This window comes from Leptodactylus fuscus, chromosome 5, assembly GCF_031893055.1.
Source record: "Leptodactylus fuscus isolate aLepFus1 chromosome 5, aLepFus1.hap2, whole genome shotgun sequence".
Classification (NCBI taxonomy): Eukaryota; Metazoa; Chordata; class Amphibia; order Anura; family Leptodactylidae; genus Leptodactylus; species Leptodactylus fuscus.
Window position 1 is genome coordinate 21,397,108 of NC_134269.1, and position 27,972 is coordinate 21,425,079.

The window sequence follows — 27,972 nt, forward strand, 5'->3', positions numbered from 1 at the left end:
AGGGGGCAGTGTTCACAGATCCCATTGTGTACACAAAACGCCCCTTAGCCATGAAGGGGTTATTTAGTGTCAGTAAACAGCTGCACGCTCGTGTCACGCCAGCCTGTCCTGATATCTACCACCATCAGACGTCGCCCTCCTTCCTGCCCGTAAACACGAGGTCACGTGACGTCCCCGAAAGTGACGGCGGCGATCGTCTCGCCTTGTGGTCATATTCTAGTTACTGTAAATGAAGAGAAATCTGATGAAACACGTCCTGACTGCAGACCGCACGCCTTCCGAAACAACTGCGTGATGTCTTTTACTGTATAAAGTCGACCTGTAGCGTGCCAAACACTATGACAACTACTACTGGCTGCCGTTAGCGCACCCGCTGGGCACCTGCACTCAGAGATGTAACATGAAGCTACAATGCAAAATCTGTCATGGGGCCTCTACCTACTTTTGTGGCCCTAGAGCAGCGCCCCTGCCTGTGGTGTCATACAGAACCACTGCCAATCCGTCTATGTGTCAGTCTTCACTATGACTCTGGAATTCTGTTCTATATCAAGACACATTGGCTAAACCGCACATGAATGTAGTGCAAGAGGTTGTTGGAAAACGCAAGAAAAATTCACGCTTTCTTCCAAAAAACAGCGCCACACCTGTGCACAGGTGGTGGGTGGTACTGCAGCTCATTCCCATTCACTTCTATGGCTGCTGTGACTACAGCAGGGCATGCTGGGGGTTGTAGTTCCAGGGTGCAGAGCCTTGATATACATGATCTTAGTTGCAAAACCTGAAAAGTCACCCCTCCTTCCTCCTCCTCTGCAATGACTTCCTTTCTTAAAGTGACCGCACCCCTGGAGCAAGTCCCTGCAGGGACAGAGGGAGGGTCGTGTACCTGGCGTCTACCTGAGCTGGTGACGTCATACAGGTGCACACAGGAAGGAGGAAGACGAAGGTGGCGGCCATTAGGGAGCTGACACAGTGGCAGTGTCTTCCTATCCTGTCTGTGCACTTCTTCCATATCACACCCCAGGGTCACCATGTCTGCCTCTGCCGTCTTCGTCCTGGACCTGAAGGGCAAGGTAAGTGGCCCAGCTATCCTGTCAGCAGAGCGGGGCAGTCACGTCTGCCGTGGCCGCTGCGGGACTACATTTCCCATGATGCCCTCCATAAGCTCTAATGGGTGGGGATGCCGGGAAATGTAGTTCTGTAGCAGAAATGGGTGAAGGTGCCGGAAAGTTTTATAATGTGACAGGACAATGAGATTGTAATGGATTCCTGTGTTATAATACATAGTCCTGGCAGATTATAATATAATAGAGTGGGACCCATGACAGTGATAATGGTGGGGGGTTGCATATCAACTACTCCCTACATACATGGAGCAATGTCTGACATGCTGGAACCTGTAGTTCCTCAACACTACGCAACTAAGACTAGGGCCAAAGTCGCAACGCAAACATTGCCGTGTCGTGCTTCGACGCCTTCACTCATATTAAATGGAGTTGCGACTATGACAATGTGATTTCCTTCACTAACACGAGTGAAGGAGTCGCAAGGCGATACGGCGATTTTTGATTCCCAGCCGTGTAGCGTAAAGCTTATAACCCATATGGCGGCGACATCTTCAGCACAAATTGAAGCGACTTCTGCGCAATCGTCGCAAAAAAAATCAGTCCAGATTTTTAATTTTTCTGACCATAGTTGCCATAAGACGACCAAATTCACTTTCAGAAACTGTGATGATGGTGGCGCTATACTACCATCTTTGGTCACATGGTCAATGTCACAGTATAGTATTAGACATATGACATGGCGACATTCATGTCCCACTACCAACGTTGCTTTATGTAGCAGCAATGGAGGCACGTAAGACCTCCTACTTGTCACAATTCAGTAGCTGTGGCAACCTCTATGGATTTAAAGGGGCTGTTTTGGCTCAGGCCACCCCTGTTGTGAGATAAGGTCACGGGTCCCACTTTTAAAAGAGAGTCCGGTGCACCCCTTGAAATCAATGGGACAACAAGACGTCCCCGTAGTAATAGCACTGGATCACAAGGGTCATCCAAACTGTTCTGTAACGATATCAACCCCTCCCTCACTTTTAATTGTACATATGTTCCTCTGTTTGTGCAGCCCCTTATCTGCCGGAACTACAAGGGGGACATTAACATGGCGGAGATCGATCACTTCATGCCGCTGTTGGTCCAGAGGGAGGAAGAAGGAAACCTGACGCCGCTTCTTATTCACGGGAAAGTCCACTTCTTATGGATCAAGCACAGCAACCTGTACCGTATCCTACCTGCAAGAACAGACCACCCCTCATATCCAGTGTATAGGGTATTATGTCAAGGACCCCTTCTCCTGAGAGGTGGTCTCCAGAAAAATGTGGTAGCTACATTAAAGGAATCTTACATCTAGTAGTTTTTATGGGATAGAGGAAAGCACCTTTAAGATGGCCGAAAAATATGAAGTTACCCTTTAAGTGTCATAATATGGCTACTTTCTTCCCGAAACAGCGCCACATCGGCCCATGGGTCGTGCTTTGGAATTGCAGCTCAGCTTCATTGGACAAACGTGGCACTGTTTCTGGAAGATGGCAGCCATGTTTCTTCTAACCCCTTTAAGAAGTCCCATTTTGAGTTGACTATAGAGTATAGGGTTGTTGTCCTTAATCTGTCTCTTCAGTGGTTGCTTTAACCAATAAGAACGCCAACGCGGCTCTGGTCTACTCCTTCCTGTATAAAGTTGTAGAGGTAAGTGATCCTATACATGGCCGTGTGCACGAAAGATAAGTCGCGGTATAAGGGGTGAGAGTAACATAACTAGCCGTGTCCTATATCGCCCAATCATCCAACCAAGAACAGAAGACTTACCCCCGAACTTGTGTGAATGCAGCCGAGAGCGAGTGGCTACTCTAGTATGAACCCCATGTCTATAGAGTGGGCGCCAACCATTTGGTGGAGGTCAACCATCTTGTACATGTCTCTCTTTCCTTCCATGTGTAGGTCTTTACTGAGTACTTCAAGGAGCTGGAAGAAGAAAGCATCCGTGACAATTTTGTCATCGTCTATGAGCTGCTGGACGAGGTGATGGATTTTGGGTTCCCTCAGACCACGGAAAGCAAGATTCTGCAAGAGTAGGTTATCGACATTCCCAGGAACGTGTCTTATTCTGCTCTGGACTGAGTCTTTACTCAAAGCTCTGCGCTCTTCCAATACAGTTTGGGGCTGTAGGTCTCAACCATATCTTACTAGCCCCTTTTTAGTAGCCAAGGACTAGCCCACATGGACTAGCGCACAAGGACCAACCCAACATGTGGTTGGTAGTGTTACTACATTCCTGAACGGATTCTTGATGGCCATAAATAGCCCAGATCAGGCCCCATAAGGTGGTTACTGCTCATGGTGACTTCGGATGGGACAATTGTACCCTATTACATGCTGTATTGTAGTAAAAAGTCGCCAATACTACTCCATGACGACATGGATGTACTACAAAAAATACGTGGACAGTCCTTATTGGGTTCTGGTATGATGATCACATCTAAGAACACTATCAAAACCTTGCCGAGGTTTGGCCTCTGTACACGTTACTACAAACTCACTCGTGGAAGCCCTGTCTAGAAGAGTAGATGTTCTTTGAGCCACAAATGGGGAACCAAACCCATATGATTGCCCATAATTTTGGAATAGAGTGTCCTACGAGCCTATATAAGAGTTATGACCACATCTGGCCATATTGTGTACTCCAAGAAGTTTCTTTTTGAACATTTAGGAGGACTCTGCTGAAGGAGAAGACTTGAAAGCCCAATATAGTCAAAGTTGTATCTCTAAACCCAAAGTCCCAGCCCTTTTAGATATAGTATATTTAGTATTACCTTATGTTGGACCTAAAAAGGTTCTAGTTATACTCGGGCCTTTGGGTTACATAGGTTATGCTTTACGGGAAGGTCACCATGGTGGTCAGTGGTGGGATTAGTCGTCTTCATTTCTCAGCTCCCATTTTTCTGGTCTAGGTACATCACACAACAAGGTAACAAACTGGAAACCGCAAAGTCTCGCGTCCCCACCACGGTGACCAATGCCGTGTCCTGGAGGTCTGAGGGACTCAAGTACAAGAAGAACGAGGTCTTCATAGATGTGATCGAGTCTGTGAACTTGCTGGTGAGTATCATTATCGTAAGGCGATCACACGTTGGAGTTGTCTTCTCGTGATGCTCGTCAATAGCACATCTGGTGTCGTGTAATATCGGCCATGTTTTTGTATTTCAGGTGAACAGTAATGGTAGTGTTCTACTAAGCGAGATAGTGGGGAGTGTAAAACTCAAAGTCTTCCTCTCCGGGATGCCAGAGCTGAGGCTTGGATTGAACGACAGAGTCCTCTTCGAGCTGACAGGACGTGAGTACCAGATCAGCGGCGTAAAAGGAGTTGTGCAATGATGGCCTGTAAGAGTCGTCAAACCGAAACCTGACCTTCTCCCTCCCCAATCTAGGTAATAAGAATAAGACCGTGGAGCTCGAAGACGTGAAGTTTCACCAGTGTGTCCGCCTCTCCCGTTTTGAGAATGATCGCACCATCTCCTTTATTCCTCCAGATGGCGATTTTGAGCTGATGTCTTACCGTCTGAATACACAGGTAACGCTCTGAGTAACTGGACTCCATTATTGGTCTCTGATGTTCATGGTTGTCTCCTGCCTGTCTGGGCTCCTGCAGTAGGATGCATTTGTCTCGGTTAAGATCAAATGTAGAATCTGCTCTTATAAGTGGATTCAGTGGAGGCCTTTGGTTTAGACCTATAGGTGGGCAGGCTTGTATAATGGCTATCTGTAGGGTCACCTGAATATCCTGGGTCATGGGCCAACCTAGAGAATAAAAAATAGGGGGTGACTGCTGGACCTCTGCTTCTTCTGTCTCGCCTACTCCGCTCCAACTCTAGGTTGAATGGCCAACTCCATTCTGCTGACTAGAGCTGTGGCCTAAGTTGTGGAGGAATGGCGGGATCATGGGGGTGCAGGGAGGGATTTTCTGATTTTTCCCTCCTGCCTTGCACAGGTAGTAAGCAGGGCTCTGGGGTGTACATTGGTGATGGAGCTTGCATAGTGTGGGGAATGCACTGGTGGGCTGCGTTGCTCATAGGATGACCCCTTTAAATTCCAGGGTTCACTTACTTTCTCTCCCTGCACAGTGTTTACTTGGCTCTAATAAAATCCTACTATATTTCCCTTTCCATCTTGTGTCGGACCTCGTGAGTATCTTGTAATCTCAGATGTCATACAGCGTGGTCATCTAGTGTCACTTTTGTTTTATTCCGTGTAGGTCAAGCCTTTGATTTGGATAGAATCCGTCATAGAGAAATTTACCCACAGCCGACTGGAGATCATGGTGAAGGTAAAGCTTAAAAATAATTGTGACAAATTGGGGGATTTTTGTATGACAACTCTTCTAACACAGACCAGTAGGAGGAGCTATTCTGTATGAAGGGGTTGGTAAACTGGGCCCCAAACCACCCAGTATTATGTGGGGTATTCTCATCTTAGCTATAAAATGTAGCAAAGCCTACCATGCTGTTTCTGCGCTCCTATAGCCAGATAAGGATGGGTCTTCCATCTCCTTCAATGCCCCTTTAAGGAAATATTATTTGAATACTGCATATTGTTTGGGCATCATATGGCGGTATTATAAGGGATGCATATTGCTGCGATATTTTTTTGGGGGAGCCTGTTTTACATGTTTTTAAGGCTAAGTTCACATCTGCGCAGTAAATCGGTGGAGAGGTGAGTCCTGCACGGGGAACTTTTCTCTCCCTAGTGGACCCATTTTAGTCAATGGGGTCCACCAGTGTCCATGTGTAACTGATGAAACAGCGTCCGGCTCTCCATTCTTTGGGTATGGAGTCTGCCCCTCCCACCATAAGGTGACACCCCAGAGGGAGGAGCTTAGATGACATATTGCTATCCCTATGGTTCTCCCCTACTTACATTTTTGGAATGGGGGCTACCACATGTCTGATGGTCAGATACGGTAACACACAGAACTTAGCTTTGCCTCATTTCTTCTCTTGTTTCTACCACCAGGCAAAGGGGCAATTTAAGAAACAATCGGTGGCAAACAATGTGGAGATTTCAGTCCCCGTCCCAAGCGATGCAGATTCCCCAAAATTTAAGACTAGCGTCGGCAGTGCAAAATACGTTCCTGAGAAAAATGTCGTCGTGTGGACCATCAAGTCATTCCCAGTGAGTAAAACCTAGAAATTGGAGATCTATATGACGTCACTGAGCCTACTGGGCCACCAAGGTCTACATCATGGATAGGCAAGTCCACCACAATGAATTGATGTCTTCTAACACCTTGTCATCACTATGCAGGGTGGTAAGGAGTATCTGATGAGGGCGCACTTCGGGTTACCCAGCGTGGAGACGGAAGAGTTAGAAGGAAAACCTCCCATCAGTGTTAAGTTCGAAATTCCTTATTTCACCGTCTCTGGAATCCAGGTAAGTCCCCACCGATGTGTCCGGGGATGGGATATCCTTAACCTATCAGATCATGGGACTGATGATGGCGGCATCAGGACATGGGAGTCGTGACCCCGTGCTGTGCAGTGAACCGTTCTCTCATGATTATGTTAGTTTCGGGAGAGGAGTGTGCTTGGGGGTCCGCCATTGGGCTATGCAGAACAGATGCATGTCCCCTTTAAATCCTTTCTTTTGGGGGTTCAGTGCAAGTCGGAGTGTTACCTGTTCACATATGACTATATTAGGAGTGTGTGTATATATTTATAATTTTATTAATCTATAATCTTTTTACTTTCTAAGGTTCGTTACATGAAAATTATAGAAAAAAGTGGCTATCAAGCGCTTCCATGGGTCAGATATATCACTCAAAGTGGAGGTAGGTGAAGAATATTAGAGGACACCTCCAATATAAGGCTACTACTAATACCACAATGGGATAGCAATAAGGTCGCCAACCTCTTGGCATGTAAAGATCTATCTGGACCAAAGGTCTGAAGAAACGTTCTCCTAAGGTCTTCTAATGCTTACCAATGGTGTAGACTACCCCATCTCCCTCTGACTTTGTATAGAGGTCTGAATTGTCTGGTCCACTACTTGATGGTCTCTTTTTAAGAAGAGACAGAACCCTATCAAAGCTTTATATAATCTTACTCAGTCAGCCAATAACCTTACTCTGTGCTGACAAGGAGCAAACACCCCGAAACAGCTGTCTGCAGATGGTTGTATGACCTGACTTTATCCCTAGTCATATTTCAAGGTCTGTTAAGAAGTCGAACGTGGATCTAAAAGAAGCTACCTCCAATAGGTAGTTTTCTTTCCCTGAGAGAGGGCTAGGTGCAATTTTTTCATTGCCAATAGGTTTCCATTCTCTTTAAGAAGAACCAGTATCTCCAAAGTTTGAAGCCTAAGGGGCTCCTAGAGCAATATAGTAGATGTATGAGTGTATGTTCCCCTAAGCTTTGGTAAGGGGGGTCTGTAGATCCTTGGCTTTCTTAGGACCTTCTGGCTTAGAGGGTTGGGAAGGTTTATTAAGGACCCCTTCTATGGGAGGGCTTGGGATATCCTACTTTAGTTGTTTATTTGGTACTCATTCACTTTCTTTGTGTCCTCCTTTGAATATTAGAGATGAACAAGTAGTATTCGATCGAATACCTCGCGCCCATAGGTATGCATGTAAGCGGCATACCACTTGGTGTTCGGCCGCTTACACGCATTCCTATGGGAGCGAGGTATTCGATCGAATACTACTCACGCATCTCTAGTGAATATGCCCAATTTGGACATATAAATGTCACAGAGGGGAGCCTCTTACTGTACGTAGCTCCTGGTCTGGTGGACTCCAGCATCCGTGTATTACATAGATGGTCATTCTTCTGACTGGCTGCCAAGTGATACTACATTTCCCCATTCAGCTGGAAGAATGTCCTGTCTTGCAGCCCAAATCCATTCACTTTAGAGGATGTTTTTTTTTTTCAGCTCCATTAACTCTGTCTTTGCATCCTTCAATAGGCGCACCTTCACTGTTTCTGGCGCAATTGGAATTTTTTTCTCTAGCCCCCACCATTCCTGAGCAATCATTGCTGTTAGTTTCAGTACAATTATGCTTCCTACTGTCAGGTGGGCAGTCCCTTTCTGTCTGCTCTAATTCAGCTCCGCCCCCTTCCTGACAGTAGGGAGCACTATTGAGCTGAAATTAACAGCAATGATTGCTCAGGAACGGTGGGGGCTAGAGAAAAAATTCCAGCTGTGTAGGAATCAGTGGTGCAGGGGATACTGAAGGATGCAGATGGGTAAAGGTGGTGAAAGGTACTCTTTAATCAAAAATATTCTGTTTAGAATCCATATATATGGGTCTAATATACCTTTTGATTTTTAGCCTTAATCTTCACCCACTGTTTTTTTTTTTTTTTCCTTTGCAGATTACCAGCTCCGCACAAACTAATGGCAACCAAGAATCCACGTGTGACCCCATGTGAGATCCCGGCTACATCCTCAACTACGTTTTCTTATGAAGAGAAAAAAAAATCTAATATTTTTGTATTCTATACAGTATGGAAAATTTAGATGGCCAAGGACGTCTCTTACATCATTATGTGGATGTGATCCTGCAGTAATAGATCCTACCCCAATAGATTCAATCTGAGATCTTACCAGCCCATGAGCTATAGGTTAGGCTTGCACCTTGCTGAGGGCACCTATGATCCACATAGAAGATGAACGGTGCCCCCTTCAGGTGACATACTGAAAAGGGCTCCCTTGAAATTCCAATTTTTTTTTCCCCAAATTTCCATCTCCAAATCAGTTCGACTCCCTTTTTACAATTGGATCTTCCTTTAAAAAAAAAAAAAAAAAAAAATCTATAAAAAATCTTAAAATTAAAAGATTACCTTTTAAAGCTAAAATTCTATATATTATCTTATTATTTTAATAAATAAATCTTTAGATTCGGGTACAATGATGGGAAAGTAGTGTAATATGCAGTGATCTGGGTGGGTTTGTGTTTCTCTCGTGAACCAAGGGGGCAGCCATTATTTAAAAAAAATAAATAAAAAAGTTTATTCAATCTTTGTTACATAATTCTGTTAGTAATAAAGTTCTATAAATAATATTGAATCTTCCTGCAAAATGGCTGCCTCCTGTTCGGTTTAGATGGCCCTTGTTGTGTCCAGAGAATTGTACAGGAGGGGTGTATGAAGTGTAGGGTCTGTCAAAATTGAACATTGTCCTCCCCTTTGTGTGGTTTTTTTTGTTTTTTTTTCTTAAAGGAGTTTATCATTTTCTGTCATTTAAGCTGAATCATTGTACGGTGAAGTTCCGATAATCCGGCATCCTCGGGACCACCTGTAGGACGTTTGGGGTGGCTAAAATAATAGTAGTACTCAACAACCCCTCCGATCCTCTGTTCCAGCCAATCACTGGTCTCAGTGGTGACATGTTGGGTATCGGTGACATCACTAATACCGTGACTGAGGTCAGTGATCGGCGATCACCTGAACAGCTTCACTTTGGGCTCAACCATTGTGGAATAGAATGGAGGACCCAGTGTCGGAACGGAGTGTCAGCAGTAGCTAAACTATAGCTTCTATTTTTATTTTAGGCCCCCGTGTTCTCGTGTTTGCCTGGAAAATCCCTTTAAATGATCTATTTCTGGACTATTGTGCTTCTTGTCACCATGTTTAAAGAGGACCTTTCACCACTTTTGGGCACATGCAGTGTTATATACTGCTGGAAAGCTGACAGTGCGCTGAGTTCAGCGCACTGTCGGCTTTCCCGATCCGTGCCCGGTGTAAAGAGCTTACGATGTCGGTACCGTAGTGCTCTATGGTCAGAAGGGCGTTTCTGACCATTAGCCAGGAACGTCCTTCTGCCTCGCGCGCCTATCGCGCTGTGCTGTGAGAGCCGGGAGGAACACCCCCTCCCTCTGCTCACAGCGCTCGTCCATAGACGAGCATTATCAGGAGAGGGAGGGGGGAGTTCCTCCCCGCTCCACAGCACAGCGCGATAGGCGCCGCGAGGCAGAAGGACGTTCCTGGCTAATGGTCAGAAACGCCCTTCTGACCATAGAGCACTACGGTACCGGCACTGTAAGCTCTGTACACCGGGCACAGATCGGGAAAGCCGACAGTGCGCTGAATTCAGCGCACTGTCAGCTTTCCAGCAGTATATAACACTGCATGTGCCCAAAAGTGGTGAAAGGTCCTCTTTAAGATCTCTGCTTGCTCTAAGTGAATGTAACCCTTAGGTTAAGTTCACACATACTTTTTTGGTCAGGATTTCAAGGCCGTATCCGCCTCAAAATCCTGATCAAAAAGACAGCTCCCATTGAAATCAATGGGAGCCGCTCAGGAGTTTTATCCAGGAGCCGTTTCTTCCGGCTCCCGAAAAAAAAGAAGCGAGTTGCTCATTCTTCAGGCCGGGTCGCCTCGCGATTTGGACTGAAGACACTCCCTCCTCTGGGCTAGACCCATTCAAAAAAAAAAGAAGCGAGCGGCTCGCATTGAAGTCAATGGGAGCCGTTTTGGCAGCAGATTTTTAAGGCGGATTCCTGTGTCAAAATCTGCTGCCAAAAAACCCCATGTGAACTAGCCCTGAGGGATCGAAGCACAAAGAATATTAGAAAGTGTTGCAGCTTTTCTGTATACCATGATTGGGCTTATTTGCATAAAATCAGGATTTTTATTTTTTTTAACCCTTTCTGAGCTTGATGAGATTTCATACCTTCCTGTCTGGAGTGTTTTTTTTGACAACTTCCATTAGGTTTCTCTACCAGGAGGAATACGTTTGTAAATAGTCAGAGAGGTGTGTCTGTTCTGTGTCCATAAATCCATATGTCTTCTGTGGAGAAATAAACTGCACTGCTGACTAAGTTATACTCGTCGTGTCCAAGGTGTTCGTTTGTAGTTATGTGTCGTTCCAAAGTGGCAAACTCCTTAAAGGGGCGTGCTATAAATTAAACATCTCCTATCCACAGGTTAGGGGATAAATGTCCACCCCCCACCAATGATCCCAAGTCCCCTATTTAAATAAAGCAGTGGTCGCAAATGTGCGCTGCCTCTCCTGCGGTCCCATAGAGTAAATGAAACAGTGGGCATGCTCCAAGTCCACTCTGTTTCAGATGGGTGAACTCAAAATTCCCATTTTTAAGATCTGCAGTCGGACCTTTACCAATCGGACAACTTTTTCAAGTGTCAAAACAGATCACAGACATGACAAAAAACTAACACTCCAACACATCACTAGGACTTTGTTGCACCTCCTCTGGCTTTTATAACTGCTTGAAGTCTCTGAGGCATTGACTTCATGAGTGATAAACAGGACTCTTCATCAATCTGGCTCCGGCCTTCTCTCATTGCTGTTGCCAGATCAGCTTTGTAAGTTGGAGCCTTGTCATGGACCATCTAGTGCTTCTCAGCAAATTCTACACTACTGAACGTGCGGTTCTTAGTCTACATATTGATCAAGGTGTATAAGCCCACTAGCCACTTACCTTGTTTTTTTTCTGTTTAGGTGTTAGTGATGGCTTTCTTTTAGCTTTTCTGTATGTAAATCCCATTTTTGAAGAGTCCTGTTTATCACTTATGAATTCAATGCCTCAGAGACTGCAAGCAGTTATAAAAGCCAGAGGTGGTGCAGCAAAGTACTAGTGATATGTTGGAGTGTTTGTTTTTTTTTTTTCATGATTCCATAATTTTTCCTCAGAAATGAGTGATTTCCATAATTTATTCCCTGTGCTTGTTCTAAAAATCTAACTGTTACCGGCTACAATTGTTTTTCTGGATTTCTTTTAGTGTTTCTTAAAGCCAGAAAGTTGCCATATGAAATTTTTTTTTCTACAAGAGTGAACAACTCAAGGAACATCCTCAGGGACTGGTGACCCCATAATTTTTGCCAGGGGTTGTAGCAGCAGTTACATCTAGGCCCTAAGATTTTGAATTGGTGCTGAGGAGCTTCAAGTTCCACCTCCGTAGCGGCTGCGGCCGGGCCCCCTGCTGTCCTGGGCCCTGAGGCTGCCGCTGCTACCCCAGTAGTTACGCCCATTTCTTTATTTTAGACCACTAAAAACTTCCGAAGTTACCAAGGGTTCTTAAAGAGGACCTTTCACCATTTTGCCCACAGGCAGTTCTATATACTGCCGGAAAGCTGACAGTGCGCTGAGTTCAGCGCACTGTCGGCTTTCCCGATCTGTGCCCGGTGTGAAGAGCTTACAGTCCGGTACCGTAGCTCTTCTATGGTCAGAAGGGCGTTCCTGACACTCAGTCAGAGACGTCCTTCTTCACAGCACAGCCAATCGCGCTGTGCTGTGAGAGCCGGGAGGAACGCCCCCTCCCTCCCTGATAATGCTCGTCTATGGACGAGTACTGCGAGCAGAGGGAGGGGGCGTTCCTCCCGGCTCTCACAGCACAGCGCGATTGGCTGTGCTGTGAAGAAGGACGTCTCTGACTGAGTGTCAGAAACGCCCTTCTGACCATAGAAGAGCTACGATACCGGACTGTAAGCTCTTCACACTGGGCCCACATTGGGAAAGCCGACAGTGCGCTGAACTCAGCGCACTGTCAGCTTTCCGGCAGTATATAAAACTGCCTGTGGGCAAAATGGTGAAAGGTCCTCTTTAAGAATGTGTTCAGACTTGGCAGATTTGCCATGGATTTCTGATGAAGATTCCACATGTAGATTTCCACATCCTGCAGATTTACAGAGAATTCTTCAATAGAAAAGATTCTGCTATGTCTGAACTGCACCCTTCTGGTGGCCACATAGAATACATGTATGGCCTGATTTCTGGAGGGCTATCTCTAATGTATGTGGCCCTCCCTGACTGCAAATGCCTAAGGAATGAAAGATCAGGCAGATGAATGTCAACATGTCCGATCCTTTAGTTTTTGAGGGAGATAAGTTACCAAGAGCGGTGTCTAGAAGTTTCTTACTCCCTTTTATTGTTGAGAACACATGCATGCTCGGACAAGCTAAATTTATAAGTGTCAGGAGGAAAAACTGAGGGCTGACTGACAGCTGCTCCACCTGATGTGTAAGACTTATGGCTCAGCATAAAGATCCTCTTTGATGCTGCCTACAGCTCCAGTGTCAATAGGTTACCTTAGGATAGGTCCATCAGCATGTGATTGGTGGGGTCTGACGTCTAGGACCGCCACTGATCAGCTGTTTGAAGAGATCAGTTGAGCACTGCGGACTCTTTACTGAATACCAAGCACAGCGCCTATATTGTATAGTAGCTGTGCTTGGCATTGCAGCTTCCATTCACTTCCATGGAACTGAGCTGCAAACAGGTCAAGAGTCAAGTGAATGTGACGACACATCTGGAAGCGATATTATGAAAGAAAACAACCAGGACAAATTTAAAGGGGTATCTCCATTTGTAAAGTATGACTATACTAGCATCTGCCTGCGACTTTGTCCGCGGGTTAGCGTTGGCGGTGAGCCGGTGATAATAAAGCATGTGCGGCCGCTTCTGATCCGCCGTGCGCTGAGACGCCTACTCTTGTGCACCTCGGCCACATATGCTCCAAGGCCACCAACGCGGCCTCTTGCTACTCCCCCTATGCATTTTATGGCCCCAGGCCCCCCCTGATCCACGGTGCCATGGTCTGCGGCCCCATCCCCTTCTTGGACCCTTTCGCGGTGCCTCTGTCCCCCTCTTCCTCCTGGGGGCCCACTGCCTCTAGCTACAAAGCCCCCCCCCCGCCATGGCCCCCACCGGACCGTCAATCCCCAGACCCCCAACAAACCCCCCCCCTCTTTCAGCAACCCCCACCTCCCACTGCCTAAAGTCCCCTAACTCCCTTGCTGTGACATCCCCGTGGCTGAATGACATTGCGCACGCACCACACCTTGGGCCGCGAAACTGTGGCAGAGCGCAGACATGGGGAACAGGAAGGAATCAGTTGCAGAGCAGTTAGCCCGCAGCCAGCACGGGACAGCAGACAACGTAGCAGGCGAACCCCTGGCCGGCCGCGGCAGATCAGTGCGGTCACGGGGCGGCCGATGCACTGCTGGCTGACCCACAGTACGGCCGCTTGTTCCAAACACTGTGCAGTTCCCCTAGACGCCATGTTGTTGAGGACGCTGGGCGGCCGATAGCTCTGCCCACAATGAAGCGGCAGCCAACCGGGTGAGTGTCTGAAGGGCCTGGGATGATGTCATCTCAGATCCTTCAGCGAATTCAGAACTTCAAATTACCGGGCACAGCCGTTAAGTTTGGGGGTTTACACCACAGCATGTAGCCTATGTTTCAGTCCGGGACCCCAGGTACGTGGGTGCCAAATTTCAGCCAAATCGCTTTGCCCCGCTATGCGTGAAAGCGGAACAAACATCATTTATAATATTAGTATTAGTAGGATAGGATAGTAGGATAAGGCCTGGTTCACATCTGCGTTCGGGGAGTCCGCTTGGGGACCCCCTTGAACGGAAACCTATACGGTTACCTAAGGAAATCGTGGACCCCACAGACTATAATGGGCAGGGCCGCCGATAGGGCAGTACTACCGCTACTGGCGTCAGGGGCCCGGCCAAATTGAAAAATTGGGGGGGCCCGGCCCCTGGCGCCAGCAGTCCAAGGGCTGGATTGGGGGACGGGGACCGATCGGGACCCTGACATTTCGATCGGGCCCCCTGCAGTGCCCACTGGGTACTATTCCGTTATCGGGCCAGCAGCAGCGCAGTTCAGCAGCAGCTTTCGGGACAGCAGTTCAGCAGCGGGAATTACAATGACATCCGAGGACTGCTGGCCCGATGCTTGTGCCCAGTAACCAGTACATCGATGACCCCCCTCCCCCATCCTTCTCCTCCTGCCAGTGCTGCCCCCCAGCTCTCCTTACATCTTCCCCGTACCCTCTCCCCGCCACACGACTAGGCCTCACCTCAGCGCTAGTACCGAGACCGAAAGGAAAGACACCGGGGCTCAATCCAGGCCCTGACAAGAAACACGCCGACTATAGGAACGGTGAGCTACAGCGAGCCGGAGGGACAAACTTTCTGCAGCGTCCGGCGGCTATCTAGTAGCATTCATTGCTCAAGATTTACGGTGAGGCCTATTACAGGGAGAGGGTACGGGGCAGATGTAAGAAGAGCTGGGGGGCAGCACTGGAAGGAAGAGGAGGATGAGGGCATCGATCGATGTACTGCCTACTACACACAAGCACGGCCTCTATCATCGGGCCAGCATCGGCTTAGTCATGTGGCGGGGAGAGGGTACGGGGTAGATGTAAGGAGAGCTGGGGGGCAGCACTGGAAGGAGGAGGAGATGGAGGGGGGGTCATTGATGTACTGGCTACTGGGCACAAGCATCGGGCCAGCAGTCCTCGGATGTCATTGTAATTCCCGCTGCTGAACTGAACTGCTGTCCCGAAAGCTGGTGCTGAAATGCGCTGCTGCTGGCCCGATAACGGAATAGTACCGCCCACTGCCCGGGTCAGAGGAGGTTGTTTAAGCCAGTGTGCCGGGTGTGCCGCGGGGAAAGTTCCCCAAATGCGTGCCAAGATTGGCACGGGAGACCTACTGTATATTGCAGGCACAGCAGCCAGTCCCTGTGTACTTGTAAATGTAGACGGAGCGTCCTTACACTGCTCTGCTAGAGCTGAGGTGTAGGACACGCCCCCTTCTCTCCCTGCCCACCAATCAGAGGTGAGCCTCTCACTGCACAGGATAAGGGACCTGCTGCTACACGTGAGGAGGAGCTCCTGCCGTCTGCAGCCCTGAATAGGAGAGGAGGAGAGGAAGCTGAACAAAGTGAAAGTAAAAGAAAACACCAGGTTAGTAACTATTCTTATTAATGTCAGGCATTTGGGGTTATTAATTTAGTTTTAGTAACTCCATGTACCTCACATTAATAGCAATTAACCCCATCATGTCCCTCATATTAACCCCTGTGTGGCTCACATAAGAGTTAATAACATGTGTGACATATGGGGGTACTATATAATGAAGATATTTACTTAATTATTACCTCCATATGTCTCACATATCAGTATCCCTTATGTAAAGCACACAGGGGGTTAATGTGAGGGACATGATGGGGTTCACTGCTATTAATATGAGGCACATTGAGTTGTAACCTGTAATATACATGACCAGACTTTTTATACACAACTGAGGATAAAAGTACAGACCTATACATTTCTAAGGACCCATATATACAGCCATTCTTTTTGTGGCTGTGTATCTGGGCCAAATTGAAGAGCTGACAATTATAGAGCAGGTCCTATATCTGTCCTATACATTCCCTATATCTGTCCTATACATTTCCTATATCTGTCCTATACATTCCCTATATCTGTCCTATACATTCCCTATATCTTTCCTATACAACACCTATATCTGTCCTATACGTACCCTGTATCTGTCCTATAAAACACCTATATCTGTCCTATACGTACCCTGTATCTGTTCTATACATCACCTATATCTGTCCTATACGTACCCTGTATCTGTCCTATATATACCCTATATCTGTCTGCATTTGTGGCCCTGTCAATTAATTTTTAATGTTTATATCAGTGAAAACCACATGCGTGCCACTTGTATGCAGGAGGCGTAAGGCTGAGGCCCCACGTTGCATAAACGCAGCGTTTTTGTTGCAGATTTTGCTGCAGTTTATTTCAACCAAAGATTCAACCATTTAGAATCTATATTATTAACTATATGTATAATATGTACTGTTTTAGTGTCATTTTGTGCCATTTTGGTTGGTGGTGTGCCCCGGGATTTTTGAAGTGTAAAAAGTGTGCCGCGGCTCAAAAAAGGTTGAAAATCACTGGTTTATTGTCGCAAAATGAAGTAGTCTTAAAATGGTGGGGGGGGGGGGGGGGGCAGACACTTAGGCTGTATGGGGCCCCAAAATTCCTGATGGCGGCCCTGATAATGGGGTCCGTGTGCCTTCTGTACGAAACATGCGAGAGCAGGGCACGGCTTGCAGGACTTTTCTATCCGCAGGTTTGTGCGGAAACTGAGCAGGAACCACACGGACCCTATTATAGTCTATGGGGTCCACGGGTTTCCTTAGGTAACTTCCTTTTTTATTGCGTATAGATTTATGTTCAGGGGGGGCCAAAGCGGAAACCCAAATGCAAATGTGAACCGAGCCTGATCCATGTGGAGTGTGCGACTTCTGAGACCCCACCAAACCTAATAATGAAGGGGCTGTGATAGGAATATAGTACGGTGTCCATTTCTATGGTGTAGAAAAAACTGCCTTCATTCAGTATGGCGTCCCAGTGGCCTCGGGTTCACCTCACGTCCCCATGTCACATGATCACGTGACCACCCTTGTCCAGGGTCAGATTTTGCCTCTATGTTACATGCAATAGTCACGTGACCACCCTTATTCAGGGTCTTGGGGTCCGATTTTAGCTCCTGGTCACCTGCAATAGTCACGTGACTACTTGACAGTGACCACAGATGTACAAGCTACACTGGCGGCCATATTGTTTATAAAAATATCTGTCCCATGCAAAGATTTATTAGTTCTTTTCACTATCGTGACTGTTCTGCCCTCACAAAGCGGACTACACATCCCAGCATGCCCAGGTTTCCATATAGCGTGCCCACCGTCATGGCCTATGGGCCTGGCACCACCACCAGGCCCCCTGTACCCTCCTAGAGCCAATACGTTAGCAGCTGAGGCGTTTTAAACGTAAACAACCTAAGCCGGGGTGACAGGGAGGTGAACTTGACACCGACCTGACCCTTTACCTCAGGGAGAGGCACTAACGCAGCGCCCGCCCTTCGCTCGTTTTAAAAACACCACAAGCCCCGCCCACGGGAGAGTTCACTCTCTGATTGGCTTCTCGCTCACCAATGAGCTCCGCGCTCGCCGTCCTTCCCTAGGATACCTCCTAGCAATGGCGAGCCCTTACGCTTAGCTTTTGCTGATAGGTGGAGGCTGCCGGCGAGGGGCGTGGCCAGGCCTCCTCTCACCCCCTGTGACTGACGGACACACAGTTGCATTTTTAAAAAAAACACACGCGTACCACGTGGGGCGGTGACGTCAGAGACACACTGAGAACGAAACAGAGCCGGCGGTGGTGAGAGCTCGGCAGCCGCTCCGGCCGTTGGTCACCTCCTCTCTGACGGGCGCCCAGTGGTCCAGGCCGGAACGCAGACTGTACAAGCAGGTGAGCCGGACTCTACCATTGTATACGTGGGGGTTACCTGTCACTGGGCGCAGCTCTTGTCCTCCTGTTTACACCTATGGAGACGTCCTTAAAGGGCAGCTCCAGACAGGGTGTGTTACCGTGGTGACGTCAGGGGCAGCCCGGGAGCCCAGTGGTGGAGGGGCCCCTGTGAGGAGTCAGTGAGAGCTTCTCCATGGCAGTGCTCACATTGTGGAGAGAACTACTGATAGGAGGGGAGGGGGGAGGGGCTGTAACCATGGCGACACATCGCTCTGCATAGTGGCTGTGTACAGGGAACATAGGAGATTTCCAATCAGAATTTGCGGAGTTGATCCATTAGTGATCCCGGGGATCTGATTGTGGAGGGATCCGACTGATGGATCACATGGGGGGGGGGGAGAGAGTCTGTATACTGGTGCAGGACCTTGTATGGTTAATATATAGGATACTATGAGGGTATAGCATGTGTGGACTGTATATAGCAGCGTATATACGGATATAGCATGGACTGTATATAGCAGCGTATATATGGATATAGCATGGACTGTATATAGCAGCGTATATATGGGTATAGCATGTGTGGACTGTATATAGCAGTGTATATATGGGTATAGCATGTGTGGACTGTATATAGCAGCGTATATACGGATATAGCATGGACTGTATATAGCAGCGTATATATGGATATAGCATGGACTGTATATAGCAGCGTATATATGGGTATAGCATGTGTGGACTGTATATAGCAGTGTATATATGGGTATAGCATGTGTGGACTGTATATAGCAGCGTATATACGGATATAGCATGGACTGTATATAGCAGCGTATATATGGATATAGCATGGACTGTATATAGCAGCGTATATATGGGTATAGCATGTGTGGACTGTATATAGCAGTGTATATATGGGTATAGCATGTTTGGACTGTATATAGCAGTGTATATATGGGTATAGCATGTGTGTAGTCTATAGTAGTGTATATATGGGTATAGCATGTGTGGACTGTATATAGCAGCGTATATACGGATATAGCATGGACTGTATATAGCAGCGTATATATGGGTATAACATGTGTGGACTGTATATATGGGTACAGCATGTGGGTAGTCTATAGCAGTGTATATATGGGTATAGTATGTGGGTAGTCTATAGCAGTGTATATATGGGTATAGTATGTGGGTAGTCTATAGCAGTGTATATATGGGTATAGTATGTGTTGGCAGTATATATATATTATATATAGCTAATATGATGGTATAATGTGTGACTATAGTGATCTATATATGAATATTACTATGAGGATATAACACATGTGTGCAGTATATATTATATACACCACCAGTGCCGTGTAATAGGACATCTCAGGGTTTACTCCTTTTGCTTTCTCTTTAGGAAACTGCATCTTAATGTGAATTGTAACCAGGGCGCGCATAGTGTACTGTATACAGGTGTATAGACAGGAGGGGGCGCAGTCTGCACCCCAATACTGTATAATCCCAGAGTAACCTAAAGGGGATCCAGCAGTGCGCACTAGGGGGCGATAGTAGGGCTGAGCCTTGTCAAGCAGAACAGGAAAATGCTGCCCACTGCTTCATTGTTTACTGATGTTGACCTTTCCAAAAAAGAGGTTCTGCAGCAGCAGAGCTGTGTATGATAAGGCTGTACAGCTTTCTATATGTTGATCCCCTATACTATAGAAGTGCCAGCCCCTAGACAGCTGTGTGCTATTCTTGGACACGCCAGGTGCGGGCTCAGTGCTGCGCACCACACGGCTGGTCCCCGCCACGCTTGTCAACTTCTAAGAAGAATTTTTGGGAGGTTTTAGAAGTAGGAGTGCTGACATTTCTGTGGAGACACTTCTACATACAAACAGCTGAAGAGTCCCCATGCTCTGTGCCCCCCCCTGAGCAACATCTCCAGGGCACCCCCTTCCCCGTGGCGAGCGGCGTCTACAGGGCGCCCCCTTGGACGCTGCCAGCAGAGTGTCCTCAATAACAGTTATGGATTAAGTAAAATGAAGTGAATGGGCTAAGGGTGCAGTACCCAATTCTACCACAGGAGACATGTGGGGTGATCTTAGATGTAACATAATGACCTACCCCCATCACTGTGCTGTCTCCTCACAGGTCATACCTCCCCATCCGCACCCCTCATGTTGCTGCACGAGACCAGCGCTGGAGACCTCCTGACACGAGCCGCAGCTCAAGGAAACCTGGAAGAGGTGAAGAGACTGCTCTACCAGGAAAGGATCCATCCTGACTGCCTGAACCGCTTCGGGAGGACCGCCCTGCAGGTGTGTACATGATATATGGCTGCTATAGCTGCGGCAATGCTGACCGCTACCAATAGAGGGAGCTAGGGGGTTATGTAGTACTGACCAATGGCAGCTGCATAAGTTTGTATAAATAGAGCTCCCCCCAGTGGCAGACACAGGCAGCTGAAATGTTATCATTCAGTTTATGGGGGGCACATTGCTAGTAGTTACGTTTATGGCGGGGCACACGCACTGCTGGTCATGTTTATGGGTGGGCACCCACACTCCTGGCCATCATGCTTATGGGGGACACCCATGCTGCTAGTCATCATGTTTAGGGTAGGCACCCATGCTGCTGGTCATCCTGTTTATGGGTGGGCATGCACGCTGCTGGTCGTCATATTTAGGGGGGCACCCATGCTGCTGGTCGTCATGTTTATGGGTGGGCATGCACGCTGCTGGTCGTCATATTTAGGGGGGCACCCATGCTGCTAGTCATCCTGTTTATGGGTGGGCATGCATTTCCCTGGCTGTTTTGATTATGGGGTACATGAACATTTGACCCATACATTTTTACCCCCCTTGTCCCCCCTCCAGGTGATGATGTTTGGCAGCACACCGGTAGCCTCTGAGCTCCTGAAGCAAGGTGCCAGCCCCAATATTCAGGACTCATACGGCATCACCCCAGCTCATGATGCCGCCCGGATGGGTTTCTTGGACACCTTGCAGGTATTGGTTCAATATGGAGCCGACATCAACACTCCTGATGCCTCGGGCTCTCTGCCCGTCCACCTCGCTCTCCGAGAGGGTCACGTTGCGGTCATCGCCTACCTCGCCTCGCGCTCCAATTTACAGCATCGGGACCGAGAGGGCAGAACGCCTCAGGAGCTCGCCTCCCTGCTGGATCCCAACCTGGCAGCCATATTAGATTTGCATCGGTAGACAAGTATTGGGTGCGGGATGAAGAACTGGCGCGGCGTCTGTCATTACATATTGCTGTACGAGACGCCTCACTGTATGACGCCTCATAATGCACGTGGGCTTGGCAGCCAATAACACTCGCTGTAGAAGTCGCCATTTTGTGTGCTGCTCGGTGCTAGCACACAGCGATCTGATTGGCTATTGTTTCCAATATGGCGGCTGACTTGCAGTAGGTGGAAACGTCCTATATCTATATATTTACATGCCAACGTAAACTGTACCTGTTGGAGCTTCGGCACTGAGTATTGGGGCGCAGGCGCACATTACCCTTATGTAAGTGTATATACTATATGTGTGTGTATGGCCGGTTATGTGCAGTTTTTGTGTTAATACTCAGGTATTTTTTTTTGTTTTTTGTGCGTTCCGCTCTCCCTATGCATTTAAGGTCTAGTCCCCCGTACGCCACTAAGTCGATCTCTCAGCATTATATGACTGTATATAGGTTTTCTGAGCAGTTTTGCCTCTGTATAGTAACATTGCCGCTGTGTCACCGCAACACGGTCAGAAGATTAGTATTTGAGGTGGGCGGACATGAACAGAAGGAATTTATTTTTTTTTTGTAATCCTCCTACGAGATGCCATTCTGAGATTTGCTTGCGCAGATGAATTACTAAGGTCCCGGTCTCTCTAGCGCCAGTGTGGGAGACAATAGGAATTCAGGCGGCCATGTCCCAAAGCTTAACCCCTTGAGGCCCTTAAACGCTAGGTTCACATTAACGTCAGGAGCCTCTAGGAGAGGGGTCCTCAAAAATCCCCAAATTAAAAATATAGTGGACTTTATCATGTAGCAAAATGACAGACCTCATAATGGATATCAGACAGACACCAGCGTTGATGGTTCGCCAAAGTCGGAGCCGTTAAACAGGACTTGATAGATCAGACTGAATATAATACTTAGGCCTGGTTCACATCTGCGTTCGGGGACCCCACCGCTGACTGGAATACCAAACGCATTGATAAGCGGTGAGCTTATGAAAGCACATGGACCCCGTAGGCTATAATGGGGTCCGTGTGTTTTCCGCACGAGTCATGCGGAGAGGAAAGTAGTTCATGAAGTAGTTTTCTCTCCACATGATTCATGCGGAAAACACATGGACCCCATTATAGTATACGCGGTCCATGTGCTTTTATAATCTCACCGCTTGTCAATGCCTTCGGTAGTCCATTCGAGGGGTCACCAACGATCGAACGCAGATGTATCACAAACGTTCCCAAAATGACTTGGGAGTCTCCCGCAAAAAGGAGTGACCTCCCAATCTCCTGGGCCTGGCGTGTTCCTTCTGCATCCGCCGGACTCTTGGTCATGTTATACATAATATGGGCAGTTTGTGCCAGTTGTATCATGGAGAAGGGGTGTGATGGCAGATTTCGCATCCACGTCATGAAAAAGTGTTGGGACCAACATATTTTGTGTCCACGTTAAGGGTAGGGCGCAACTTATATTGTGTCTAGAGATGAGCGAGTACTGTTTGAAACGGCCGTTTCGAATAGCACGCACCCATAGGAATGAATGGATGCAGCTGGCACGCAGGGGGTTAAGCGGCAGGACGGCTCCATTCATTCCTATGGATGCGTGCTATTCGAAACTGCCGTTTCAAACAGTACTCGCTCATCTCTAATTGCGTCTACGTCACAAAATGGGTGTGACCTGCTGTATAATGGGCATGTTCTGCTCCAAAAACTTCACCAAAATGGGGCATGGACATCCAAAAATTGTCACAAGGCATTAGGACTCCCAAAACGTTATATATAAAAGTCTCCAAGCATGATATCACGGCGTCCGTGCGGTATCCATCATGGGTTCTACTATTTTGTTCCATGCAGGACTTTTTTTGGTCTGGAATTTTTTGAGGAAATCTGTCTCGAGGGGGCCCTGACTGACCCTTCAACATGAATGTGAACTTAACCTTATGGACCCCAAGGATAGTGATGTCATAGCCATAAGTGGCTCGTGGAAACATCATACATTATGTATGATTTATTTCAATCGATGGTGTCCACGCAAATTTTTTTTCGAGATCTATATGTGAATTCTAGTCATTCCATCCTCTACAACCTTTTTTTTTTTCCCATTATTTCCATACAAATAAGGGTACTTTTCCGTTATCGGGCCAGCATCGTAGTTCAGCACCAGCATCGGGACAGCAGTCCAGCATCGGGAATTACATCCGAGGACTGCTGGCCCGATGCTTGTGCCCTGTCTCTAGTACCCAGTACAGCGATGCCCCCATCCTCCCAGTGCTACCCCCCAGCTCTCCTCACATCTGCTCCGTACCCTCCCCGCCACACGACTAGGCCTCACCTCGGCGCTCTCAATCTGTCCATTCACGTTCAGGAGGAAGATGCTCGCACTGGAAGCCATGGCCAGTACCGAGACCGGAGACCAGAAGGAAACACACTGGGGCTCAATACAGGCCCTGAAAGGGATGCACTGACCATAGTAACGGGGCGCTACGGCGAGCCGGAGGGACAAACTTCTTGCACCGTCCGGCGACTAACTAGTAGTGTTGGTCAGTATTTATGGTGAGGCCTAGTCGTGTAGCGGGAGGGTATAGGGCAGATGTAAGGAGAGCTGGGTACAAGGATCAGGCCAGCAGTCCTCGGCTGTAATTCACGATGCTGAACTGCTGACTGCTATCCCGATGCTGGTGCTGAACTGCGATGCTGGCCCGATAACGGAAAAGTACCCAAATAAGTAAAAAAAAAAAATTTTTTTTTTTTTTTTTACTCTAAAATTTTGCAGAGCGTCGCCTCCTTGTGTTGTCTGCAACAGAAAAAATGAACAAATTTTTTTTTTATTAATACAATATAATTCAATTTTTATTATAATTTTATATTATTAAAAAAAACATACAAACATTGGGTTTATTTTCTAACTTGGTGCAATATTTATTTTATTTTTTATTTTTCTGTTTGCAATATAAAAAAAAAAAAATATGTTGGGAAATAAGTTTATTTTATTTGACGTGTTCTTTTTTTGGTTGTTTTTTTTTCTGTGTGGGATGACCTATATTAATTTATTTACCTCATAATTTCTGTGGTTTGAGATTAAAGTTTTTGTTTTCCGACTGTAAAAAAAAAAAAAAAATTAAAAAAAATTTCAAATATTTTGTGGCTTCTGTACGAACTGTATTTAATGTCTTTTTATTGCTTTTTTTATTATTAATTTAAAGACTCTATGAATTGTCGCCCCGTCATCTGTAGCGTTGTATGAAATATGAATTTGTGTATTTATTAAACCCCGGATAGAGACGTTACCGGGATGATTTTATGTTTTTTAACTATTAAATTAATATTTGTGGACTTGAATTGTTCTGGGTTTTTTTGGCTTTTTTAAAAAAAAATCTTTGTTACATTTTATTGTTTTGTTTTTTTAACTTAGAGCTGCCCGTGAGGTTCGCGGATTCTCGCCGGTCGCTCTTTGAGATGTCAATAAAATAATAGGAGATGACCTGGCCTCCGAGTCTTCTTTTCTGTAGGGTGATGGGGGGAGGGAGGCTTAGTAAGGTTCGGAGCCTATTGGATATAAGACTCTGAAAGTGTGAACAGCTCTCTAGTGCCCTATGCACATATCCTACTGTGTTTGGATGTTTGTGAGTTTGGATGTTTGTTCCTCAATCACGCTAAAACGCCTGAATGGATTTGCGTGCAATTTTCCACAAACATAGTTTTCCCTTAGGATTGAGTCATAGGCTACTTTTGGTGCCGCTAAACAACATGATTTCTTGCCAGGAGAGTCACAAAAGCAGGACTACTAACCCCAGATGTAGAATCACACACACTGCCTCGCATTTCCAGCCACAAACTACCTGCGCACTCCTTATTGTCGTCTCAAGGGTAGCCCTAACATCCACTCAATGACATTTACATGTATTTGCTGACCTTACACAGTCACGTTATGGTAATATACCTCAGCAGCCTACCAAAGCCGACGCTCCGGGACCGCCATGTTTGCTGAACATCAGCGCGACGCTGCTTGGGCAGTGAGACGAATTACACTGCACTGAGGAGGCCGCATGCACACTTCCTGCGTACACGTCACTACAGCGCACACACAGCCTGGGCCGCACGCCGGCATTCCACAGTCATCCCCGACCCTCGAATTTACCTTAACTGGCTTGCTTTTTCCGCGATCCTCCTGCTTTCCACGATCTCCACGCTCAGCGGTAAGTTCGCAGCACACATTCTTCTACGGACAGCTGCTCCATATATAAGCTGCCCTGCTCTTTGTCCTGTGTCCTCCACCCCAGCCATACAACACAGCCGGCACATTACATTAGCTGCTGTCTGCCGAAGGTCTTGCAGTGCCCTGTTCCTCAGTTGCTCCTCCAGCCACTACCACATACAACCTCACTGCATGTTCCGGCATATAACACGACTCCTCCCCCCCCCCCAAAATAAAAAAACCTATTCGGAAAACTTGGAGGTCGTCTTATACGCCGGGTATACGGTGGGGCAAGGGGTAGAGGAGCACGATCGCAACCTTCCTGCCACCGTGGGCTTCCTGTTGCGGAGCGGTCACCAGAGGCCCAATGCTAATGGCTGCAATCTCCCATAGACGGCAATACACTTCAATCAAATGAATGCAGCTTCCCACCAACTATAAAAACACCCCCCCCCCCCCCCCCCCCCCGGGCTGATACATATACATATTAGTTACCATAGAAGTATATTATCTTAAAATACCTCGCTCCAGAATACAGTATGTACATTTCAACTTTACCATATACCAGCTGAAATTTTTTAAAAAATTCTCTCAAAATAACAACAAATTGTCTGTATTACTACATACACAATCTAAAATATCACATTTGCTAGCCCAGCCAGATTTTTAAAGTACTCTCACAGTTTCATCTGTGTCCGCCCAATTCTCAAATCACTGCAGACGAAGTCGCGGGTAAAAGCTAGTACCCCATAAATAGAATAGACGCAACTGAGTCACAAAAACCAGACAAGAATAGGACCTGCTCCGTGGACCCTTAATGGCTTTGTACAAATCTTGACAGGTGCAGGGGCCATAGAAGTGACACTGAGACCACCACATGTCCAGAAACCATTGATTCTACTGCCCAGGATAGGGCGAAACCAAACTGCGCATGTGCCGCTCCTATGTTGTACAGCAAAGCTGAGAAATTTTGAGCCTCAGGGATCATAAACCTAGACTGCATACTACTGTGACAAACCCTCAGCCATGAGAAGTATTCTGTGAGGTCTGTAAAGGTTTTCGGCCACTAGGTGGACAGATCCTTAAAGGGATCCTATCATTTATACACTTTTTTTTCTAGTTGACACGTCGGAATAGCCCTAAAGGGATTCTACCACTAAACCAACATTTTTTTCTAATTACCACGTCGGAATAGCCTTAAGAAAGGCTATTCGTCTCTTACCTTTAGACGTGGTCTCCGCTGCGCCGTTCCTTAGAAATACCAGTTTTAATCGGTATGCAAATTAGTTCTCCGCAGCAATGAGGGTGGGCTCAAACGGAGATGGGGCGTCCCCACTGCTGCCCGAGAGCTCTCTCCAACAACGCCTCCATCTTCAGCTGCAACCCCGCCTCTTCTGTCTTCTGTCTCGGTCCAACTTCCGATGCCTGCGCAGTACGCTCCTGTATTGAGCTACAAGAGCATGAGCAGCCTCCCAAAAATGGCCGCCGTCCGGCCTGTGCACTCGGCTTTGCCTGGGTCCCGATGGCGGCAGAGTCGACTTCGCAGGCGCACAAGTCTGACCCCAGTCGGAAAAAGAAGATGAAGAGAGAGAGAGAGAGAGTTGGAGATGGAGAGAGTTCTCTGGCAGCATTGGGGACGCCCCCAGTGCTATTTGAGCGCTGGGCTGTCATTTGCATATATTTCTACCGAACAGATGCCCCCTGTTCAAAGACCCCCATAGCAGATCTCACAATCTACAGACCCCTTTACAGACTACACTCCTTATTTACAAACCTCACACCAGACCCTCCCTCGGTAAAGGCTTCATCCCAGACGATCCCCCCTCCCCTGTTTACAGACGTCACAACATAACACAGCAAAAACTGGTTCCCTGTCATCCTACCAGCAGCACAATATGGGGTATTTCTGCCCCAGTGTGCTGGTAGGACAGGCGGAATTTTAATTAGCCAATTAATTAATCATGGCTTGCCCTATAAGAGGGCCCAAGGACCTCCCCCCTGTGTGTTTTTTCTATCCTGTGTGACCGGACAGGTGGTCCTCGGAGGCAACCCTTGTGTCCCACTACTGCCTGGACACTTGGGCTTCAGAAGCTACTGCTTTTGGTCACAGTTTAAGTGCAGTTGGTGGTGAGGACCCACCCTAGGGGATTACTTGCTAACTCCCCATATTCTGCCACTGGTAGGTCGACAGGGAATGAAGGATTATGAAGATAATCTTGTTTCCCTTAGTCCTAACAGCGGCACAAGACTTCCCGCCCGGAAGAATTTTGTCATTGTTATAAATACAGTCCTATGAAAAAGTTTGGGCACCCCTATTAATCTTAATCATTTTTAGTTCTAAATATTTTGGTGTTTGCAACAGCCATTTCCGTTTGATATATCTAATAACTGATGGACACAGTAATATTTCAGGATTGAAATGAGGTTTATTGTACTAA

General features: G+C 47.2%; 2 protein-coding genes across 2 annotated transcripts; both read left to right on the top strand.

The window, feature by feature from the left end:
• The first annotated feature begins 902 nt into the window (after positions 1–902).
• AP1M2 (adaptor related protein complex 1 subunit mu 2) lies at positions 903–8,809 on the top strand. The gene is made up of 12 exons (XM_075272651.1): positions 903–1,070; positions 2,125–2,281; positions 2,677–2,744; positions 2,997–3,127; positions 4,007–4,154; positions 4,263–4,389; positions 4,484–4,626; positions 5,308–5,379; positions 6,066–6,224; positions 6,357–6,482; positions 6,804–6,879; positions 8,423–8,809. The coding sequence occupies exons 1-12, from the start codon at positions 1,029–1,031 to the stop codon at positions 8,443–8,445; spliced, it is 1,272 nt and encodes a 423-aa protein (XP_075128752.1). The 5' UTR covers positions 903–1,028; the 3' UTR covers positions 8,446–8,809.
• A 9,119-nt stretch (positions 8,810–17,928) lies between these two features.
• On the top strand, positions 17,929–22,478 carry CDKN2D (cyclin dependent kinase inhibitor 2D). Its single transcript, XM_075272662.1, has 3 exons — positions 17,929–18,130; positions 20,261–20,427; positions 20,986–22,478. Exons 2-3 carry the CDS (start codon positions 20,287–20,289, stop codon positions 21,328–21,330), a joined length of 486 nt encoding a protein of 161 aa, XP_075128763.1. The 5' UTR covers positions 17,929–18,130; positions 20,261–20,286; the 3' UTR covers positions 21,331–22,478.
• The last annotated feature ends 5,494 nt before the right edge of the window (positions 22,479–27,972 follow it).